The sequence below is a fragment of the Hemitrygon akajei genome, chromosome 1 (genome assembly GCF_048418815.1).
Source record: "Hemitrygon akajei chromosome 1, sHemAka1.3, whole genome shotgun sequence".
Classification (NCBI taxonomy): domain Eukaryota; kingdom Metazoa; phylum Chordata; class Chondrichthyes; order Myliobatiformes; family Dasyatidae; genus Hemitrygon; species Hemitrygon akajei.
In genome coordinates, this window is record NC_133124.1 from 193,902,081 (window position 1) to 193,926,041 (window position 23,961).

The window sequence follows — 23,961 nt, forward strand, 5'->3', positions numbered from 1 at the left end:
TGGCGATGACCGGCCATCAGGATTTAACATCATGAGCTGAAGGAAATAAAATAAGAATAAAGTAAACAGTGTGGACAAGCAAAGTGGTTTGTGAACGCTACATACCAACAACGGATTGGTCAACAACATTGCCCATGGAATATGGTGTTGCTCAGCGAGATGTTCTACTTGGTAGAAAAGAATGTACATACATGTCAAAGATCCTGAAATTATGGACCATTAGTTAAAGGACGTGTGCTGTATAACATTCATTGAACGAACCGAACTCATTACGGATTCGGCTTCATGTTTGCAGAAATGGTTGTTACTGTGTTAAATATACAAAGGGACCGGATTCCATCCCGAACCTCAGCAGATGTTTAGAAAAAATAATATTCATATATCGGGAATAGATGATCCAGAGACAAAGAAGTGTAAAACAAGGCTGCATTCAGTGCATTGCCTTTCGTTCACCTATACTGCAAAGTCACAGCTGGAAGGCGGTCCAGTTATGCAGATGATGAAACAAACACTTGTTTTTGTTGTATTCGTTTCCTCTGCTTTGCTAATGGGAGAAATTAACTGTATTTATTTATTACTAAAACAGGGAAGGATGGACCACGACTGGTTAGCGGGGAGAACAGATGCTCTGGCCGTGTGGAAGTACAGCATGGAGACCTGTGGGGGACACTTTGTGATGAGTACTTCAGCCTGGAAGATGCAAGTGTGGTCTGCGAACAGTTACAGTGCGGTGCAGTTAAAGCAACTCCCAAGGGTGCTTACTTCGGCAAAGGAAACGGACTGATGTGGAGAGATAACTACCGCTGTCTGGGAAACGAGACCCGATTAGCTGATTGTCAAGTCTCAGCCTGGGATCAGATTAGCTGCTCTCATGGGAATGACGCCAGTCTTATCTGCACTGGTGAGTCACAGTGAACGTATGACTGAAACAAACTGTTCTTTGTTTGTAGAGATATTCAGAACGGTGGTCTTTTAACCAATTGAAACTCACTGCATTTAGTGGCGACCAAGCATGGTTTTGATATGAAGCTGCTGGTTGGCGTTCCCTTGTTTCCCAATGATAGTCTACGATGCTATTTCCGTTATATTACGAATAGACGAAACTTTAGTATACAGGTCATATTTTCTGATGTTTAGAGAATAATTGCACAAAAAGAAGAACAACGCACACAAAATGCTGGTGAAACACAGCAGACCAGGCAGCATCTATAAGGAGAAGTACTGTCGGTCCGAGAACCCTTCGTCAGGACGAAACGTCAATAGTGCTTCTCCTTATAGATGCTGCCTGGCCTGCTGTGTTCCACCAGCATTTTGTGTGTGTTGTTTGAATTTCCAGCATCTGCAGATTTCCTTGTGTTTGCTCACAAAAAGAAGAAGGATGGTGACAATTGAAATAGTAGGAAAGAAGAATTTGGCACGATGTGAAATACGCAAAGGGAAAAGTAATATTTGCGCAGAGGCTACTTTTGTGATAGATTTTATTGTAACGGTGATGAGAAGCAATGCCAGAGGAAGATAGATAGATAGATAGATAGATAGATAGATAGATAGATAGATAGATAGATAGATAGATAGATAGATACTTTATTCATCCCCATGGGGAAATTCAACTTTTTTCCAATGTCCCATACACTTGTTGTAGCAAAACTAATTACATACAATATTTAACTCAGTAAAAAATATGATATGCATCTAAATCACTATCTCAAAAAGCATTAATAATAGCTTTTAAAAAGTTCTTAAGTCCTGGCGGTTGAATTGTAAAGCCTAATGGCATTGGGGAGTATTGACCTCTTCATCCTGTCTGAGGAGCATTGCATCGATAGTAACCTGTTGCTGAAACTGCTTCTCTGTCTCTGGATGGTGCTATGTAGAGGATGTTCAGAGTTTTCCATAATTGACCGTAGCCTACTCAGCGCCCTTCGCTCAGCTACCGATGTTAAACTCTCCAGTACTTTGCCCACGACAGAGCCCGCCTTCCTTACCAGCTTATTAAGACGTGAGGCGTCCCTCTTCTTAATGCTTCCTCCCCAACACGCCACCAGAAAGAAGAGGGCGCTCTCCACAACTGACCTGTAGAACATCTTCAGCATCTCACTACGGACATTGAATGTCGCCAACCTTCTAAGGAAGTACAGTCGACTCTGTGCCTTCCTGCACAAGGCATCTGTGTTGGCAGTCCAGTCTAGCTTCTCGTCTAACTGTACTCCCAGATACTTGTAGGTCTTAACCTGCTCCACACATTCTCCATTAATGATCACTGGCTCCATATGAGGCCTAGATCTCCTAAAGTCCACCACCATCTCCTTGGTCTTGGTGATATTGAGACGCAGGTAGTTTGAGTTGCACCATATCACAAAGTCCTGTATCAGTTTCCTATACTCCTCCTCCTGTCCATTCCTGACACACCCCACTATGGCCGTGTCATCAGCGAACTTCTGCACATGGCAGGACTCCGAGTTATATTGGAAGTCTGATGTGTACAGGGTGAACAGGACCGGAGAGAGTACGGTTCCCTGCGGCGCTCCTGTGCTGCTGACCACCGTGTCAGATCTACAGTCTCCCAACCGCACATACTGAGGTCTATCTGCCAAGTAGTCCACTATCCAATCCACCATGTGAGAGTCTACTCCCATCTCCGTTAGTTTGTGCCTTAAGATCTTGGGCTGGATGGTGTTAAAGGCACTAGAGAAGTCAAGGAATGTAATCCTCACAGCACAACTGACCCCATCTAGGTGAGAGAGTGATTTGTGCAGCAAATACGTGATAGCATCCTCCACTCCCACCTTCTCCTTATACGCAAACTGAAGAGGATCCTGGGCGTGCCTGGTTTGTGGCCTCAGATTCTGTATTATCAGCCGCTCCATGGTCTTCATCACGTGCGACGTCAAGGCAACAGGTCTGAAGTCATTCAACTCCTTTGGTTGTGGTTTCTTCGGTACCGGGACAATACAGGATGTTTTCCACTGTCTGGGTACTCTTCTCTGCTCCAGGCTCATGTTGAAGATGCGCTGTAGTGGTTCTCCCAGCTCAGTCGCACAGGCCCTCAGTAATCGTGGGGAAACTCCATCCGGTCCAGCCGCCTTGCTGGTACAGATCTTCCTCAGTTGACCTTCCACCTGTGCAGCCGTAATCCTGGGCGTGGGCAAGGTCTCCTGTGAGTGGATATTTTCCTGTGAGGGAAGTAAGCCTGGTGTGGATTTCTGCGGTGAGGACCGCATTTAAACTGGCTGAGTAAGAAGAAAATCTGACATTGTTTCATAGAACATAGAACACTGCGGCACGGCACTCTCCCTTCGGCCCACGATATTAACCGACTTTTTAAATCCTAAACTAAAATTAGTCTACTCGTTCCTTGTTGCACAAAAGTCCAATTTTTCTACCATCCATGTGCCCATTTAAGAGTTTATTCAAAATCCCTGATGCATCAGCCTCTATCTACACCAGTAGCAGGCCGTTCCACGTACATGCCACTCTCTGTCAAGGATTTACCTCTGACAGCGCCGCTATGTGTTTATCCAACCACATTATAATTAGGCCTAATTGTGTTCGTCATTTCGTCCATTGTGAGAAGTCTCTATCTGTCGACTCTACAGAACGCTCTTGTCATCTTGTACATTTCAATCGCTTCACAACTTATTCCACTTCATTTCAAAGAGAAAAGGCGTGGCATATTTTCGTCTGTGTGATTTTTTCCTTACTCTCCGCTCCCCCACCACCCCAACCCAACACAGAGAAGTAGCAAGTCCGTTCTGGGATGCTTGACTTTGCTGTCAGGTAACAAAATAAAGAAACTTCCGAAAGACCCGTCCACGTCAACACAGAAGAGTTGGTGAGGTATTGGAATACGTACATTACCACATGTCTTTCGTCCAGTTTTCTGCCATAAACTACAGAAATATCTATTATGGCTCTAATTATGACCGATGACGTTTACTGATATTGCTCGCATTCTCAGTAACTTTTGGGAAATGCATATATAAAACATGTTTTGCAGGTAATAGCTGAGAATGTGTAGAATGCTTTGGATTGATACTAACTTTTTTACCCGTTTTTTTTCGATATTGTAGATGAAAGTTGGTCCTTGAGACTGAACGATGGGGGAAGCCGCTGCGATGGCCGAGTGGAGGTGTATGACAATGGTACCTGGCGTAGAGTGCATCATAAATTTTGGACCAGCAAAGAAACAAATGTTGTCTGCAGACAACTGCGTTGCGGCTCCGCGATATCTGCCTACAACTTCTCAAAGTATAGAGAGAATGAACGGCCCGTGTTGGTGACGGATGTTCAATGTGAAGGAAACGAGTCACACCTCCAAAACTGCAAGAGCTCCATGTCGAAACGGTTTTCCTCTGACACCACGGACGTTGGTGTCCTGTGTTCAGGTAAATATTGTTAAAAGTTGGCAATAGAAATATGTAAACTGGTGTCACGATTAATAATAAATCGAGAAATGAAGAGTCATTGCGTTATACAAATATATATTTGGCTAAATGGTCATGTGGGCAATGACAATCAACTCCCCTTTTTCAGGATTTCAATTTTATATTGCACCTGCATCCCACTACATACTCAGAAATCCATCTGGAGCACCGTCCCGCAGGCTGTACAATTTATTTCGATATCAGAGGGAATTTACAAGACACAACGTTGTTAGGTGAATGAAAATCTAGGTACAAATGAAAGCCACATCTTTCGGACAAGAAAAGACAAAACCCGTACAGATATCGCATTCAGTCTGCTTCACTGTATGCCGAACGTGTGTGTCCTGCAGTGCGACAGATGAGGAAAACTTGATTATTCCGTTACCATGGATGTAATCAGCCAATTGATATGAGATTTATCTTATCTATCGCAGAGTTTTCAAGCAAGGCCTTATTATGTGATGTGGAAATGATAGCGAATACGCCTTAAAATTGAAAGTGGAATTCAAGCATTTCAGTGAGCACAGGTGGAATTCAGATGTGTGAGTTTGCAAAGTGGTGGTGAGAGGAGGAAGATGTGAATTTTAGAGAACTGTTAATTTTTCACTATTACGACTGCTTAAATATCAGAGTTAGCGTAATGCATGTTGGAGTTCGCTGGAATATGTCAAAAATGACAAATTCTCAAAATACTGAAGCACGGTAAATCTCTGATGAGTTGTCTATATTAGGGAGTCGGCCAGATTTCGATTGATGCAGGGAGAATGATAAGTGACGAAGTTGCTCAACCAGAAGGGAAGGGAAAGAAAACGCAGATATTGAAGTCAGACAAGTAAATAAAGCCAATGCGTTTCGAAATCAGATGATCCGAGTAAGAAGTAACAGAATGCGATGCTACTGAGGGACAGGATCATTTGTGATCCGATACATAACGGATTGGATATACAGCTAAATCTGCAAATGCGATGCTAAGCGCTATGACAGCTTATCCAATAATTGTTCGCGGATCTGCCGGCTAAGTACTTCATTGAGTTAAGGTTATCTGTGTCCGTGTGCACTAATGTTTTCAAATGAACTTTTTTATTCGTGCATCACTGCGTATCACAGGCAGTGTCTGAACGCATTCGCTTTGTCGTATGAATCCTGAATCAAAATCAGTCGTTCGATAAATTCTTGTTTGTCTAGACGTACCGTTTTGCTGTAGTGCAACAAAAGTCGTTGGCGATATCCATGCAGATGTAATTGTTGTTATTTTTTTAAAAAAAGTATAGTTCGGTGCATAGATACAGTGGCATGCAAAAGTGTGGGCACCCCGGTTCAAAATTTCTGTTGCTGTGAATAGCTAAGCAATTAAATAATAACCTGATTTCCAAAAGGCATAAAGTTAATGATGACATATTTCTTTAATACGTTAAGCAAGATCACTTTTTTATTTCCATCGTCTACAGTTTCAAAATAGCTAAAAAAGGGAAAGGGGCCTAAAAACAATTTTGGGCACCTTACATGTTCAGTACTTAATAACACCCCCTTTGGCAAGAATCACAGCTTATAAACGCATTTTGTAGCCGGCTAAAGTATTTTTCAAATCTTGTTTGGGTTATTTTCACCAATTCTTCCTTGAAAACAGCTTCTATTTCTGTGAGATTCTTGGGTCAGCTTGCATGCTCTTCAGAGGTCTACCCACAGACTTCCGATGATGCGGCCAAAAAGTTCTACTTTAACTTCATCAATACACAGGACATGTTTCCAAACTGCATCAGGCTTGTTTACATGTTCGTTTGCAAACTTCTGATGCTGAAGTTTGGTCGCAATGTGCTAAGGTATGCTTGGAGAAAAAAAGGTGCAGAATTTTATTAAAAGAATACCTCTCCAACTGTTAAGCACGGGGGTGATCGATCATGCTTTGGGCTTGTGTTGCAGCCAGTGGTACGGGGAATATTCCACTGGCAGAAGGAACGATGAATTCAATTAAAAACCAGCAAATTCTGGAAGCAAACATCACACCGTCGGTAAAACAGCTGAAGATGAAAAGAGGGTGGATTCTACAACAGGATAATGATCCTAAACACGCTTCCAAATCCATAATGGACTAACTCAAGAGGCGCAAGATGAAGGTCTTGCTATGACCCTCACAGTCCCCTGACCTAAACATCAGCGAAAATCTGTGGATAGACCTCAAAAGAGCTGTGCATGCAATACGACCCAAGAGTCTCATAGAAGTAGAAATCTTTTGTGAGGAAGAATGGGCGAAATTTCTCCAAACAAGAATTGAAAGACTTTTAGCTAGCTACGGAAAGCATGTACAAGGTGTGATATTTGACAATGGGGGTAAGATTAAGTACTGCTCATGAAGGGTGCGCAAACCTTTGCTTCATGCCCATTTCCTCATTTTTCCCATTTTTAGACTGTAAAAGATGGAAATAAAAAAGTAATCTTGCTCAAAATATTAAAGGAATGTGTCTTCTTTAATTTTATGTCTTTTGGAAATCGAGTCATCTTTTACTCGCTTAGCTATTCACCGTAACAGAAATTTTGACAAGGGGTGCAGAAATTTTGCATGCCACTGTATGTTCAATACAAAAGCGTATTTTAAGAAAACATGAACTATAAACAAATGTCAAATTGACAGGGAAGCATAGGGTCGTAAAGTGAGATTTGGTCACTGTGAATTTCATAAATCACTTTGGCAGTTGTCAACCTATATTGAAGTCGGATAAAAAGATTGAGAGATTGAAAGTGATTTATTATCAAAATACGTATCGAGACTATGACTCTCCGATTCGTTCTACCACAGATAGCCAATAAATTTATATATATATATATATATATATATATATATATCATATCCTTGCAATTTTCCTGTAATATGAATCGCTGATCACTGTTTTTAAATAAACCACCCTGAGTTCCATATCATCTTCATCGGCTACACAAACTGAATAGTCAGGTAATGGGGTGGGAACCGAAGTGAAGAGGCAGAGGATGAGGCGGTTGGTGCGCAAATAGTGGCAGCATGTCGGAAATCTATGAAAAAATATAAGCAGATGATAGGGCAAAGAAACACTCATCCAGATGGTTTGAGATGTTTCGATTTTAATTCAAGGTGTAAAATAAGCAAGGCAGAAGAACTTAGAGCGTGAATCAATACGTGGAATTATGATGTTGTGGATATGAGAAAGACTTGGATATCCCAAGGGCAGGAATGGTTGCTGAGTGTGCCAGGCTTTAGATGTTTCAAGAAAAGACCGGGGGGGGGGGTCAAAAGTGGTAGGGGAGTGCTACCAAGGATAGTGCTAATCAAGGACAGTAACACGACTGCAGAAAAGGAGAAGTCATTGATGAATTGCCTACACTGTCATTCTGGCTTGCAGACAGAAACAGGAAGGGGGTAATTACTCTACAGGTTGTTTGCTTTTTAAAGGACCCACGCCCCAGTATTCGCAGAGACATTTATGAGCTGATAGGGAGGTAGGTTTTTGAATGATGCAGTATTAATTGGGTTGTTGCAAATGGTAATTTTAACTCTCCCAATATTGACTGGCATCTCCTGAGAACAACAGGTTTAGACAGTGTGGAATTCGTTAGCTGTGTTCAGAAAGGTTTTCTCACGAGAAATGAGCATAGTCCAACTTGAGAAAACGCTGTACCTTGTCTGATTTTGGGAAGTGAACATGGCCAGATGTCAGATCTCTAGGTGGGAGAGCATTTTGGAGGTAGTGATCACAACTCGATTTCCTTTACCATCCCGCTGGAGAAGGATAGGAACAGACAATTTTGGAAAACACTTAACTGGGGTAGGGGGAAATTTGATGCTCTTAGGCAGGAACTTGGTAAAATAAATTGAGAGATGTTCTCAGGGAAATGCACGGAAAACATGTAACAAATGTTCAGGGAAATTTACATGACCTTCGGTATAGGTATGCTCCATTGAGGCTCGGAACGAATAGTAGGGTAAAATAACTATGGTATACAAATGAGGTAGAAAATCTAGTTAAGAAAATAACAAAAGCTTACGAAAGTGTCAAGAAACTGGGGACTGTTAGAACTGTAGAAAATCACAAGGATGCCAGGAAGGAGCTCAAGAATGAAACTAAGAGAGGGAGAAGGGGCCGTGAGTTGGCCTTGCCGAGCAGGATTAAGGAAAACCCCAAGGAATTCGACAAGTATGTCAAAAGCAAGAGGATGAGACTGTAAAAATAGGACTAATCAAGAGCGATAGTGAAACATGTACGCGGAGCTAGATGAGGTAGTGTCGGTTCTCAGTGAATACTTTGCTTCAGTATTCACCAGTGAAAAAGGACTTTGGAATTATGGAGATGACTTGCAGTGGAGGGAAACGCTTGATCATATATATATTAAGAAAGAGGTTGTGCCTGTGCTTTTGAAATGTTTTGAGCCAGATAAGTCACACCGTACTCACGGTGTTGTATCTAAATGCACATAGTATAAGAAAGAAGGTGGATGATCTTGTTGCAATACTACCGATTGCCAGTTATGTTGTTGTGGCCATCACTGGATCGTGGCTGAAGGATGGTTGTACTTGGGACGGCTGTTCAATCTTACACGTTATGTCGGACAAAGTGAAAAGCAGGTGGAATTTTTGGCGTAGCTGTACTGGTAAAGAATGGCAACAAATCAGTAGTAAGACATTGGATTTGGAAGATATCGAATCCTTGTGGGTTGAGTTAAGAAATTGCAAGGGTAAAAAGATGTTTGCGGTAGTTATATACAGACTTCCCAACAGTGGCTGGGAGGTGGAGCACAGGTTACAACAGGAAATAGAAAAGATGAGTCAAAAAGGCAATATTATGGCAGTCATGGGAGATGTTAACATGCAGATCGATTGGGAAAATCAAGTTGGTAATGGATCTCAAGAGGCTGGGTTTGTTGAATGCCTAAGAGACTGTTTTTTAGAGAAGTTTATTGTTGAACCTACTAGGGGACCAGCTCTACTGGATTGGGTGTTATGTAATGAACCAGAGGTATTTAGGAAGCTTAAAGTAAAATAACCCTTAGGAACCAGTAATCTTAATATGTTTCACCTTAAAATTTGGTGTGTAAAAGTAAAGTCCGATGTAGCAGTATTTCAGTGGAGTCAGAGAAATTGCAGTGGTATGCGAGCGGAGTTCGTCAAAGTAAATTGAAAGGAGCTGCTGGCAGTGATGTCCCCAGAGCTGCAATGGCGTGCATTTCTGGGAAGACTGAGAAGGCGCAGGAACACATGTATTCCGAATAGTCATTTAAAATAGTACAACCATCTGCAACAAGTAAATTCAAAACTATTTTAAAAACAAAAGAAAGGGCATACAACAAAACAGAAATTAGTGGGAAGATAGAGGATTGAGACGTTTTTAAAAACCTAAACAGATTAACTAAAAATCATCAGAAGGGAAAGCTGAAATATGAAATCATGCTCGCAAATAATATCAACGTTTCTTTTCAAGTATTTTGAAAGTTAAAGAAATGAGTGTGGATTTAGGATCGCTAGAAAATAAGACAGTGGAAATTACAACGGGGAACAAGGTGATGGCTGATGACCCAAATGAGTATTTTGCATCAGTCGTCATTTTGGAAGCCGCTAGAAGTATTACTGAAGTAGTAGAGTGTGAAGGAAGAGAAGTCGGTTCAGCTACTAGTACAAGACAGAAGGTGCTCCAAATGCTGAAAGACCTAAACATGCATAAGTCGCCTGGACCAGATGAACTGAATCCAAAGGTTCTGAAAGAGGCAGCATTAGATATTGTGGTGGCATTAGAAGTTATCTTTCAGAAATCATTGGTCTCTGGCATGGTACAAGAAGACTGGAAAACTTCAAATGTCACTCCACTCGTTAAGAAAGGAGGAAGGCAGCAGAAAGTAAATTATAGACCAGTTAGCCTGTCCTCAGTGTTTGGGAACATGTGAGAGTCAATTCTTAAGGATGAGATGACTCAGGACAAGATAGTCAGCATAGTTTCCTTCAGGGACAATACTGCCTGACGAACCTGTTGAAATGCTTTCAGGAGATTACAAGTAGGATAGGTAAAGGGGATGCAGTGGCTGTTGTATATTTGGGCTTTCAGAGGCCTTTTCCAAGGTGCCACAGATGAGGCTGTTTACCAAGTTAAGAATCCATAGCGTTCCAGGAAATGTACAAACATGGTTAGAGCATTGTCTGCTTGGTAGGAGACCCCCAGTGGGAATAAAAGGATCCTTTTCTGGTTGGCTGCCAGTGACTAGTGGTGTTCCGCAGGGGTTGCTGTTGGGACCACTTCTTTTTATGCAGTATATATTTGATTTAGATGAGGGAGTAGATGGCCTGGTTGCCAAGTTTGAAGATGATGCAAAGATTGGTGGAGGGGCAGGTAGTGTTAAGGAAACAGGTCGGATGCATAAGGACTTTGACAGGTTAGGAGAATTGGCAAGAAAGTAGCAAAGGAAATACAATGAAGGAAAATGCATGCCCAGGCACATAGGCAGTAGAAATAAACGTGCGGATTATTTACAAAATGGAGAGGAAATCCAGGAATCTGAGATGCAGAGGGACATGGGAGACCTTGTGTAGAACACCCTAAAGGTTAACTTGCAGATTGAGGCAGTGCTGAGGAAGGTACCTTAGCATTCATTTCAAGCTGTCTAGAATACAAGAGCGAGGATATGTTGATCAGGCTACATAAGGTACTCGTGAGGCCTAAACATGAGTATAGTGAGCTGTTTTGGGTCCTTCATCTTGGAAAAATATGCTGGCATTGGGGAGGGTCCAGAGGAACTTCACAATTATGATTCAAAGAATGAAAGTGTTTTCATACAAGGAACGTTTGATTACTCTCGGTCTGTACTCACTGGAATTCAGAAGGATGAGGGGTCATCCCATTGAAACCTTTCAAATGTAGAAAGGCCTAGACAGGGTAGATGTGTAAAGGATGCTTCCCATGGTGGGAGAGATTAGGACAAGACAGTACAGACTGAGGATAGAGGGACACACATTCAAAACGGAGATGCGGAGAAATTTCTTTAGCAAAAGGGTGGTGAATTTGTGGAATTTGTTGCCACATGCTGCTCTGGAGGCCAGGTTGTACATTTTAAAAAAAATGCAGGTATTGATAGATTCTTGATTGGACATGGAATCAACGGTTACGGGGAGAAGGCCGGAAACTGGGATTGAGGAGGAGAAAAACTGATCAGCCCTGATTCTGCTACTATATCTTATGGTCTGATGGACTGAACGAGCTAACACCTAGGCTACTTTGTGCAGCAGTGCCGGAGCCTCTGGCGATGATCATTGCATCATCAATAGGGACCGGAGAAGACCAGATGATTGCAAGGTTACAAACATTGATAACCCAAGAAATTATAGACCGGTGTGTCTTACTTCAGTGTGGACAAGTTATTGGAGAAGATCCTGAGAGGAAAACGTATGAACATTTGGAGATAAATAATCTGATTAAGGATAGTCAGCATGGCTTTCTCAAGGGCAGATCATGACTTACGAACCTGATTGAGTGTGAACGTAACAATATACATTGATGAAGGTAGAACAATAGGTTTTTGTATGTGGATTTATTAAGGCATTTCATAAGGGGCTCATTCAGAAAGTAATGAGACATGGGGTCCAAGGGGATATTGCTTTGTGGATCTAGAAATGGCTTGCCGAGAGAAGGCAAAGTGTGGTTGTAAATGTTTTGCTTTCTGCATGGACGACGGTGCCAGTGGTGTTCCACAGTAATATGTCCTGGGACCGCTCCCCTTTGTGATGTTTATAAATGACCCTGTTGAGGAAGTAGAAGGGTAGTTTGCTAATGACACACAAGTTGGGAGGGTTGTCGATAGTCTGTAGGGTTGTCAGAGGATAGAGCTTGACGTTGATAGGATGCACAACAGGGCTGCAAAAAAGACTGATAGACTTCAACCCAAAAAAGTGTGAAGTGGTTCATTTTGTTAGGTAAAGTTTGAAGTCAGAATATAGAATTAATTTTATGACACTTGGCAGTGTGGAGCATCAGAGAGATTGTGGGCTCCGTGTCCATAGGACACTCAAAGCTGCTGCACAGGTGGTCAGTGTTGTTCAGACAACCTATGGCGTGTTGCCTTTAGCATCCAGGGGATTCAGTTCAAAATCCGTGAGGTAATGTTAGAGATATATAAGAACTTACAGTACTGTGTTCAGTTTTCGACACCACACTGCAGGAAGGATGTGGATACTATAGGGATTGCGCAGCAGAGATTTACAAGGACTTTGCCAGGATTGGAGAACATGCCTTATGAAAATAAATTGAATGAAGGAGCCTTTTCTTCTTGGATCGACGGAAGATTAGAGGTAACCTCATAGAGGCGTATGTGATAATGAGAGGGATTGATCGTATGGATAGCCAAAAGCTTTTTCCGAGGGCTGAAATGGCTACCCGATTGTGTATTGTTTTACGGTACTTGGAAGTAGGTAGAAGGGGGATGTAAGAGATAAGCTTTTCACACAGACAGTGGCGGATGGGTTGAATGCACTGCCATTGACGGTGATAGAGGTGGATACAATATGGTCTTTTAAGAGACTCTGAGACTGGTACATGATCACGAAAATAGAGGGCTATGAGTTAGGAAATTATTGGCAATTTCCAGAGCAGGTTACATGGTCGGCACAACATTGTGGGCCGAAGGCCTTGCAATGTGCTGTCGATTTCTGTGCTTCCAAGTATCTATTAAAATCTTCTGTTTGATATCCGAACAACGAGCTCTGCAAAGTCCGACTTAACGTAAGTTTCGGTGTCACCATTATTGCCGTTTGACTTGGTCTGCATGGCAGAGGCATCAGCATCGCCGGGCTGCCATTTCTCTGTCTTCCCCTCATTCTCCGATAGTCGGATGAAATAATACATGGCGAACTGGACCAGGTCCGCAGGCCAGTACCTGAGCATCTCCAAGCTGAAGGCTGCAACATGTCGGTGAGGACGGAGAGGATGTTAATATTCATCCTAGCTCTTTACCTAGGCTGTTCATTAGGTGATCAGAACAATGATGAGATAAGACATTCATGAGTATTGATTTGCAATATTATGTCCATTTCTGGTCACCTGCTTACAGGAAATATATTAACAAGACTGTAAGAGCGCAGAGGGAATTTACAACAATGTTGCCAAGACCTGATGAGTTTTAGGGAAACGTTGAATATGTTAGAACTTCAGGGTCTATAGCTCTGGACAATGGCAAGAGATTTTATAAAACCAAACAAATTTATGAATGCAAGCAGTACGTTCCCAATTAAATTTTCTGAGACTAAAACTATATGCCAGAGATTTATGGTAAAATGGTGAAATACTTAAGCAGACTCGCTGAGGTATCTACTTCGGTCAGAAGGGACGGAGACAATGGAAAAAAAAAACTGTGCAAGGCGGACTGGGGTTCGATTTAAGAGAGATTTGAATACATATATGGAGGGATATGGATGGCAAGGTCTGAATACAATTCGACGTGACTAAAGATAATAATATTTAGGCTACTATTAGATGGGCAGAAGAGCCCCTTTCTATGCTATGGATCTCTATATGCCTTTGACTCTAACATAGATCGGGTAGAGTATGCAAGTTGCGTCAGAAGTCAGAATGTAGACATCATTGTTCCTCCCGAAACAATGAGAGGACCTGCTTAACTGTGTCTGATTTGTACAATCTTCACTCTGTAAAGTTTGCTTATTGAAACGAGTGACTGAAAAGGCTATAGAGTAATATGTATATTTCAATAACATCTTCATAACAGTGGAATAAATCTGTACAATATCTCTTTTCCAGAGTAGTCCAATAACAATCTGTACTAACTGACTGTACTGATTGAAATTTTCTTGGAGATGTAAAATGCCATGACTTATTCAAACATAGAATATCCAGTGGGAACCAACCAAGGTCATTGCCGTTTAATTTTCGCTAATAACAGTCAAACATCAATGGACATGGCTAAAAGATTTGGGGTAGTGAACTATTGATGGGTTCAGCTAAGTTCTTCTATAATAAGGCAGTAATGCCTGGATTTCATTGATTCACAGGGTGAAGTAGTCGGAGCGAATTGATATATTAATTGTGAAGTATATGAATTTTTCATGTGGAGGTAATTAGATGCTTTAATTGAGGGGCAAAGAGAACAGAAACGGGAGAAGTGTGGCAGCTTGCATAGATTAGCCATCATCATGTTTTGTAGAGGCGCAGACGTGAGGTGCAAGGTGAAATAATTTTACGCCTCTTTAATTGTGCGTTGTGGACTGAACAGACTTATTTAATGATGCCAGAATAGGAAAAATCTAGGCATCTTTAATCAGTGCATTCTACATTTATTTTACATACATATTAAGGATGATGGCAATTAAAGTAACGGCCTTATACTGAAAGAGTTCTTGGTTGGCAGAATTTCCATGAATTCGCTACTTCTACAGAATCCTTCCAGGGCGCTGTTCTTGCTTTTCTGCGCAATACATATCAACGGCATCCAGATGCACAGATTAATTCACAATTATAATCTGCCCCTCGTGAAGAGGAGCAAGAGTAAAATGGAGGCATGGTTAAGTTAATGGCAATGTGAGATGGAAAATGGAGTGAGAGTTGGGGTGACTACAGGTGGATCAGTTTCTGTTAGCACAGACATGTCAGGGTGAATGCCAATTTTGCATATTGTATTATCATAGAGTTCATCACTCCATGATGAAGAAACAGACAAAAAACATCCATATATCTGAACGTATCTTGTTGAACTCGCAATTTCTGTCTTCAATAAGAATGATGTACGATTCTTTCTGTGCTAACGAAACATTCCCTTACTGTAGAACTGTAGGTTTGTTTTGAATGGATTCTTGCTACAGCATTTAAACCAGAATCTTTGGAAATTCAATAATACATGGCAGTACAGTAATTTGACATTGTCCAGTCTAGGGTCTTAACAGAGAGGGGACGACAGACGAGATGGGGGCTGGGAGTGGCGATATTTAAACTTAGAACTATTCTTCATACCATTTTGCAGGGAAAAAATAATTCTGCAAAATATTTGCAACTACAGCTTGGTAAGGTCTCAATGTAACTTTTGGAAATATTGAGATTTCCAGAGCAGGTGAACACAATTGTATGCACCAATAGTTGGGAAAGATAATTATGTTTAACCTTTGTTTCCATTGTAAGTAAATACTGCATCAGTGGGAGAGTCAAGTGAACTAGTTTGCGATGATTTGGACATTCAAAGATGGCATTCATCTCCCAGACCATTTCTCCAGAAGTGTGATCAACAGCTTAGTTTCTGACAATCAAACATGCATTTTTTAACACCCAATATCCATATGTTGCTGTTGCTCTGTTCTTTGATGTGAATTCTCTACATTGGTGATGTCACCCATTCGCTTTCATAAATCAGTAAATTTTAAACCAATGCCCTATCGGTACGATCAATGAGACATGCAGCGAGAAAAATGTAGAAGACAAAAGATGCATCAGCATCCACAAAATAATATCGTCGCATTTTAAATATAGATGAAGCTCGTGTGACTGTGAGGATGACATACATAGGAAGGCACAGCTACATGTTCATTAGTTGCTTATCAGTTGCTGGAAAAAGGGCCAGTCGAATCATCCTACAATGTCACGTTGTCCCGAAAGTCATTGTAATTGGGCAGCTGGAGGTATTAGACTCCAGATGATCTTCCCGCTGCCCAGGAAGGGGAGCACATCATTCAAGTTGCATGGAATGCTACAGATAGTGAAAATATCCAGCGACAAGATATGAAGCCTCGGAGCAGCATGGCAAATGCTTGACACCATGATTGATGTATATTTCCGAATAAAGTGCCATTGCCAAAGAAAACAGCACCTGGCAAGTTCAATGTCTGCCTTTTTTTCTGTTGGGTACAAAGGTGGCCTGCGATTACCTGCTTCAGACATAAATCAGTGTCTGGCTTCCCGCCTCTGTGGAAAACTGAGAACCCCGCTCTATGATATATCAGATTCTTTCAAAGTTTTTGTTGTTGTTTTGCCTTTAAAAATTATATTTGTGTATCGGTAGCACTAAATATTCGGTGATATCATTGTCCAATTATTTTCAAAAGCTAATTTCTGAAAATGTTGCAGAACTGCGAACGAGGTGATTAGATCAATTTGTTATAGAAAGAATAACTCATACAATTCTGTTCAACAGGTCACTTGCAATTAAGGTTGTCGGGAAGTGATGATGCATGTGCTGGGAGACTGGAGATTTATTACGACGGATCCTGGGGAACAGTTTGTGATGACTCCTGGGATCTGGTTGACGCTGATGTGGTCTGCAAACAACTGGGATGTGGATATGCTTTGGAGGAAAAAACAATTCTTGATTACTGTGGTCAAGGTACTGGAATAGTTTGGTTGGATGAAGTGAATTGTTCGGGTAATGAATCGCATCTCTGGGAATGTCCTTCAGCTGCATGGGGCCAACATGACTGCACCCATAAAGAAGATGTGACAGTTAAGTGTTCCGGTAAGGCTCCTTCCATTGTGCTGATTTCTATCGTGTGGTATGGGCGTTTTCAATGTGAAGACATTGACAAAGTATTGGCAAAGGATTTGAGTAGCAAAGAAGATAGAGGGGTTTGTGTGTGGAACAATGTCAACCCACAGAAAGCGTGAAGACATAACAATTAATATAACAGTTCGAGTGTCCAGATCGGATTATGCCATGCTCTTTTGCCTGATATGTTGCTTGTGGCAAGATCGTGAGCTGTAGACACTCGGCCAGTATATATAAGGCCCTGTAATGTGGAGGGAGAATGGGGCAGCCAGAGCAAACTAGGTGGTCACGAGCAGAATGTACAAAATCCTCACAGACAGCGGCGGTATTGATTATGATTGGCTGGTTCTGAAACATCGTTTACGCTAATAGCTCTGGTACAGAGTTTTAAAAAATGAAGCAAAAATAGGAAATGCAAACGGTCAGTTAGATGCCAACCTAACTCTGGATAATACGATGTTGATTCTTGAACAATAAATTAAATTTTGAATCAAATTAAGAGATTGTTTCTCCAGCTTCTGTTGATTTGACTGTTGAACTATAGGACAGCACAGGGTCGATATAAAGAGTAGCAGCGGATCAGCGATGTTAATAAGCAACCAAAAGCTCACCTGAGCTACAGTTTTGCGAATTGAGTGCAGATGCTGATAAGAACGATCAAGCTGCTAAGGAGAGACCAAATAGTGAACACAGACGATACTATCTGCAAGATATACAGAATCGAAGAAGTGTAGAAAAATCCTTGCTTAAAATTTGAAGACTGTTTGAGTCCAGGAAGGAGGGAAGATAATAGTTACATCTCATGCCTTACGTTAGAAAGTAATCTGCAATTTAATAGACGGAGTCTGTGGAATGGACAGATGATTACTGAGGAGGCGATTCGACGAAAAGTTGTACCGTTGATAGTTAATTATTAACTTTTCAATGGACCTTTATTGTTTACTTCCGCCCATTTATTTCTATCTCTCTTCTCACTTTTCTTATCATGTTCGATCAAAAATAAAACAGAATCTTTTTTCCTCATCTTCCGGGTCACCAGTACCCAGATTCAGTGGTTAATCCTTCACAATTCCCAGAAAACCTAACACAATGTCACCAACACAACACTCCCCCTTCGCCATTTTCCGCAATTTTGTTGGAATACCTCTCTATTTTATTCCTGATTTGATTATCCTTCCATATGTTCAACTCTCTTATGAGTGTTTTGAGGGATTTATATTTTTATGTATTCGTAATATATATCACATGTAATTTTCTGTTTTACAAAAACAATTTAAGTTTATTGCTGAATGGAAACAATGTGACAACCTTTGCATTAACTGCCTTATTTTCAGGACATAAAGAAATATGCCTGGTGAATGGAGATCGGCGATGTGAAGGCAGAGTGGAAGTGCGCTATAATGGGACGTGGGGAACAGTTTGTTCCGAGAAACTGGATAAAAATGCTGCGAACTTGATCTGTAATCAAATGAAATGCGGCCCCCTGATATCTATAAAAGATGACTTTAAGACATATGGAAAGGGATTTGGTCCAATATGGCTGGATGAGATAAAATGTTCTTCGTATGAGTCCACTTTTTGGCAATGTCGTGCTGACCCGTGGGGGCAACACAACTGTGACCACAGGGAGGATGCAGGAGTTGTATGTGAAGGTAACAGAAGACATCCATTACCTGATGGTTTGCATTTTAAACGCAGATGTTAAAAATAAACAGGCATTATTTTCTCTCTTGTCATCAGAAGCAAGAATACCGCAGAGTTGCAGCGTCAAGGCCTGCGATTCACGAAATGTACCTGTTTCTCAAGGTTAGCAGCTGTTCCATGCTACAAGTTACATTATCAGAGTAAAATTGGTTTCAAAGTTGTGATTGATACATTATAATTGTTTTCTTATTTCACTAAGAATTGCAGTTGCGTCTTTTTGGCGGCAATGGCAATTGTTCAGGAAGGTTGGAGATACTGTTCAATAAAACCTGGGGCACAGTTTGTGATGATTCCTGGGATCTGGCCGATGCCAATGTTGTCTGCAGGCATTTGGGCTGTGGCTCTGCCCTTTGGACACAAGCGCCAGATGGAATTATTCAGAGCGTCAGTGATATCTGGCTGGATGAAGTGAAATGCAAAGGGAGTGAATCTCTTTTGTTCAGTTGTCCTTCAACTCCAATCGGACAGCATGACTGTGATCACAAGGAAGATGTCTTTGTTGTTTGTTCTGGTATGTATCTTTGTACACATTTTATGTTCTATTGAACTGATTTGTTGATTTCGGAATTAGGAACCACCGAAAAATAAAATCCTAAAAAATTGTCCAATACTTGTCTTCACAGCAATGCCCAGACGTCCCGCTAGTTCCACCGATTCAGGTACTTGATTTTAAAGTTTTTTTTTATTCTTCCAGTTTCAATTTAGAATGACAGAAGTGATATTGTTTTGTTACTATTTGTCAATTACAAAGTTGCCCAGAATGTTTAACATACACGCTGAAATCCTTATTGCTTCATCAAGTATTTGAACCATGATGTTACAAAATGCTTAAAAATAATATATCTACCTCTTGTCAAATGTTTTGATGAGATTAACTGATGTGGTCATTGGGGTCATTGTCCCATTATAACTATTCAGAAAGGACTGTGAAAAGGTTTCGTATTGAAATTTGAAGAATTGCCATTATACATTAGATGAATGATTGCTGATCTTTGACCGACTGATAATAATTGATTCATATAATGTGCTGCAAACTAATATTAACTCTGATTTGAAGAAAAAATGCAAGCTGTTAGTTCATTGATATGTCAATGCGGAAACATTTTCAGGTTTGGAAGTTAGTATTGATGTCATATAAGTAAGTCACATATAGATTACTTTGTTTATCAGTGTTGCAATTCCATGTAAACCCATAACCGTATTCCGGAAACTATTGGATAATCCCTCCCTCTGGGACTAGATCTTTGACCTGCCGAGCAACAGACTGCGATCTAACCACCGATACTCCACAAGATTGTGTCCTCTGACCGTATTCTGCTCCTGGAACATTCAAGGTCTGAGTGACCAGATGCCACTTTCACTTCATCCACAGGTTTGTGGATGATATCATCTTAGTAGGCCACATCATGATAACAGTGCGTCAATATACAGGAAGGACAAAAGGACCTTAAGTGGCATGGCGTATATATAACAAACTTTTCCATCAGTGCATATCTTCCTGTTTACATCATCAATACTATTCATAACCGGGTGAAAGCTTTGGGTACCAAGGAGCAAACATCACCTCCTGCGTACCGTCTTCCAATCATGTGGACTCCACGTCTCAGAAAGCTGAACAACGCCTCTACTTCCTCAGAAGATTGTATAAGACTATTTAAAAAAGATCCACAGAACAAGACGATGTACTCTTAACCCTACATTTTATTTCGTTATGCTCTTGCCTCTATAGTGTACTACTCGCATTTTCTCTGCAGCTGTTACAGTTTATTCTGCATTCTGTCATTGTTTTAGTTTGTTTCCCCTCGCCATCTAATGATGTGAGCTGTAGCGCAATATGCAAAGCACTAATTCCAATGTACTGTATGTCAGTACATGTGGCAACAATAAAACTATTCTAATTCGAGTTCCATAATGTTCACATTTTCCTCAGCGAGCACTCGTTCAGGAAGAACTGATTTTTTTTTCTATGTCTTTCCATCTCCTAGTAGTTACTCTGAATTAATTTTCATGGCAAATACGGTATGCGGTCTGACTGTGTTGCAAGCATATTACCCAAAAGTGCTGTTTGGTGCTGCTTTTAGTCGGTCGTCACTGGTGGTGAAACCAGATCTTACAGGTATCTTCTGCTTTCACCCTATTCCATATAACACGGGGAAGAATGATATTGTTTTCACAAAACTGCAGTGCAGTACTTATGGAGCAACAGACAACATAAGGACAGAAGAATATAAGAATTAGGAGCAGGAGTAGGTCATCTGGCCCATGAAGAATGGTCCGCCGTTTAATATGATCATGGCTGACTTGGCCATAGGCTCACCACCTACCCGCTTTTCCCAATAACCCTTAATTTCCTTACTATGCAAAATGTTATGAAAATTTGTGTCAAATATAGTTACTGTGGTAGCATCCACTGCTTTATTCCGCAGAGAATTCCACAGATTCACCACTCTCTGGTTGCAGCATAACCTCTCTATTCTTAAATATATCCCCTCTAGCGATGAAGGCTCACATTCCATTTGCCTTCCTGATAGTCTGCCACACCTGCAAACGAACCTTCTGTGATTCAAGCACAAACACTCCCAAGTCACGCTGCACAGCAGCATGCTGCATTTTTTCAATTTAAAAATAAATTGCTCTTTCATTTTTCCCTTCCAACGTGGAGGGCCTTACAACTACCAACATTGCATTCCAAAGGCCAAAACCTTGTCCACTCGTTTCACCTATCTATATATTTCTCTCTCCGTATCTTAGCACAATTTGCTTTTTCACTCAATTTACTATAAAAAAGCAAATATAGATACAGGACATTCAGTCCCATCTTCCAGCTCGTAATGTATACCGTGAACATTTGCAGGTCCATCACCGACCTCTGCAACACGCCGCTCATTACCGTTTGCCATTCAGAGTAACACCCATGCATCTTAACTCTCTGCATTCGTATAAGTTAAACAATCCTCTAACCATGCAAAAACATCATCCCCAACTCTAGGCACCTTATCGGGCGCCTTCTGGAAATCCAACTAAGCAACATCCATCTGTTCCCCTCGATCCACTGCAGCCGTTATAGTCTGAAAGAACTCCAGTAAGTTTGTCAAACCGGACCTGCCTTTGATGAAACCATTCTGTATATGTCTGATGGATCCACTTCTTTCAAATGCCTTGCTGTTGCTTCTTTAATGATTGTTCCAAGCATTTTCCAAACTACAGATGTTCAACTCACTGATCTATAATTACCTACATTTTACCTACTTCCTTTATTGAACACTGGTGATATATTTGCCGTTTTCAAAACCGCCGGGTCCTGCCGAGAGTCCAGATAATTTTCGTAAATTATCGCCAAACCTTCAACTGTAACTTCTGCCATTTATTTTCGTACTCCAGGATGCATTCCATCAGGCCAAGGGGTCTTATCTGTCTTTGGGCCCGCAAGTTTTCTCAGCACTACCTCTTTAGTGGCAGATATTGTATCGAGGTCCTCACCTCCAAACGCATCCACAACTTCTCTCTTTTGCATGTTAGACATGTCCTCCATCTTGAAGACCGACACAGATTAGTCATTCAATGTCTCGGCCACTTCCTCATTACACAATATGAATTTCCCCTTCTCGTCCTCAAAGGAAACGATGTTCAGTTTTGCCACGTTGTTTTCCCGCTTTTTATAATTATAACATTTTTAATATCCATTTTTAAATATTTTCTGGTAGTTTATTTTCATAATTGAGCTTCCCTTTATTTATTGCGCGATCAGTGGTTCTTTCTTGCTTTATAAAGTTTTCCCAATCTTCCAGTTTCCTTCTACTCTTGCTACTTTATATGTACAAGCTTTAAATTTGATGCCTTATTTTTTTTTCGTTATCAAAGTCAGACACTCCCTACCCTTACTTTCCTTGCTTTTAACTGGAATATATTTTGTTAAGAACCGTGGAAAATCTCTTTCAATATCTTCCACTGTTACTAAACCATCCCACCATAGTGGTCCCAGTCAACAGTACTTTAATCGTCCCTTATCCCATTGTAGAAAAAGTAGTAACAGTATTTAAGTGTGAATGCTATTCCGAGTAATATGTAATTCGTATATTTTTCCCCTGAATAACTGGAGACCTTACAGATATGAATACTTCAGACCCAGTGGCGCATTGGCAAGAAGGCTTGTGGTGATCCTTGAAGTCATCGAGACTTTTTGCAGAACTTGCTTGTCTCAGAGATATTTTGAAGAGGTGAAATCCAAGATTGCAGAACAATGCATCATGGATTAATCTTTGAGTTTGCTTCAAGCATGTTTATCCTGATCGGCTGTGATTTAATTTTGCTTGGAGAGAATGCACATGCTTTAGGAGATAATTATGAAATTGGACGACTGATCTTTTTGCTGTTTACTCTAATTAGAAAGCAAATAAGTTACGGCCTGATAACGCATGTAGGGATAACTGGAACGACTTCAGACCAGCTTTCAACATAGTTTAGAAACTCAAAATGCCATAACCACATGCTTGCAAACAGCATACCAACTATCCCATAACTTGCAGGAGGGGCAGCCGAAAGTCGATCAGATGAGAAAAAAGTGGAAACTCTTCTGGCCCAAATAGTATGTTTTGCGTTGCAGCCTACTTCTGCAAGTCCATTGCATTGCTTTCTATGCTTTCCGTGCATGTCCAGTTTCAACAAAGGGTGGTCGTTGTGGGTGGATGGGGATTGGAATAGTTATAGAAAATAGAAAGTCATGGGCAAACTTGGATTAGTGCACATTTTTTCGAGGATAAATTCCTCTATTACAAAAATAACGTATTTTTTTTCTCTCAAAATATACTTCGACGATTTATTTGTGTCTGTTTCTTATTACAACGGAAACGTCTCATACACGGATATGGCAGTGCAGCAGATTCGGCATTTACGCTCGTGAATATGCACGTGCCAGATAATTATTTCATTGTGATAGTATTTAACTCTATCGTTCCGTCGTAGTTTTTGTCTAGACTAGAAATTAGAATATATCTACGCTTCATTATCGACATTCCCCCTAGCCTGAGAAATTGGACTGTCGAGTCAACTGACTCTGAAGACTCGCGGTATTCATTTTATTCTTCTTGGTTCTTTTCAGCCGCAGTATAGGCTGCATTTTCCATTTGAGTATTTAGCTAATGGCCCTGTTTGGCTTAGCATTTATTGTATTCTTTTCCCTTCAAACATTATTCGCATTTAAGTCTGTGAACTATCGAGCTACTTCAGTGTCTCCGCACTTGGCCACATCCGCACCGGATGACAGGAAAGAGAGCCACTTGTGCTTTTTCTAACGTCATAACAAACCATATTATTCACCTCTGGTGCTGTCCACGGAACATTTTTCATCTGT

The 23,961-nt window shown here is 41.0% G+C and overlaps 1 protein-coding gene across 1 annotated transcript in view; it reads left to right on the forward strand.

The window, feature by feature from the left end:
- Positions 1 to 23,961, forward strand: part of LOC140728413 (scavenger receptor cysteine-rich domain-containing protein DMBT1-like) — a 105,938-nt gene that overhangs the window by 68,333 nt on the left and 13,644 nt on the right. Inside the window, exons 6-12 of the mRNA XM_073047159.1 lie at positions 587 to 901; positions 4,071 to 4,385; positions 16,560 to 16,877; positions 18,242 to 18,559; positions 18,648 to 18,713; positions 18,811 to 19,122; positions 19,235 to 19,270. Of these exons, the coding sequence (XP_072903260.1) occupies positions 587 to 901; positions 4,071 to 4,385; positions 16,560 to 16,877; positions 18,242 to 18,559; positions 18,648 to 18,713; positions 18,811 to 19,122; positions 19,235 to 19,270 (1,680 nt within the window). The remainder of the gene's footprint in view (positions 1 to 586; positions 902 to 4,070; positions 4,386 to 16,559; positions 16,878 to 18,241; positions 18,560 to 18,647; positions 18,714 to 18,810; positions 19,123 to 19,234; positions 19,271 to 23,961) is intronic.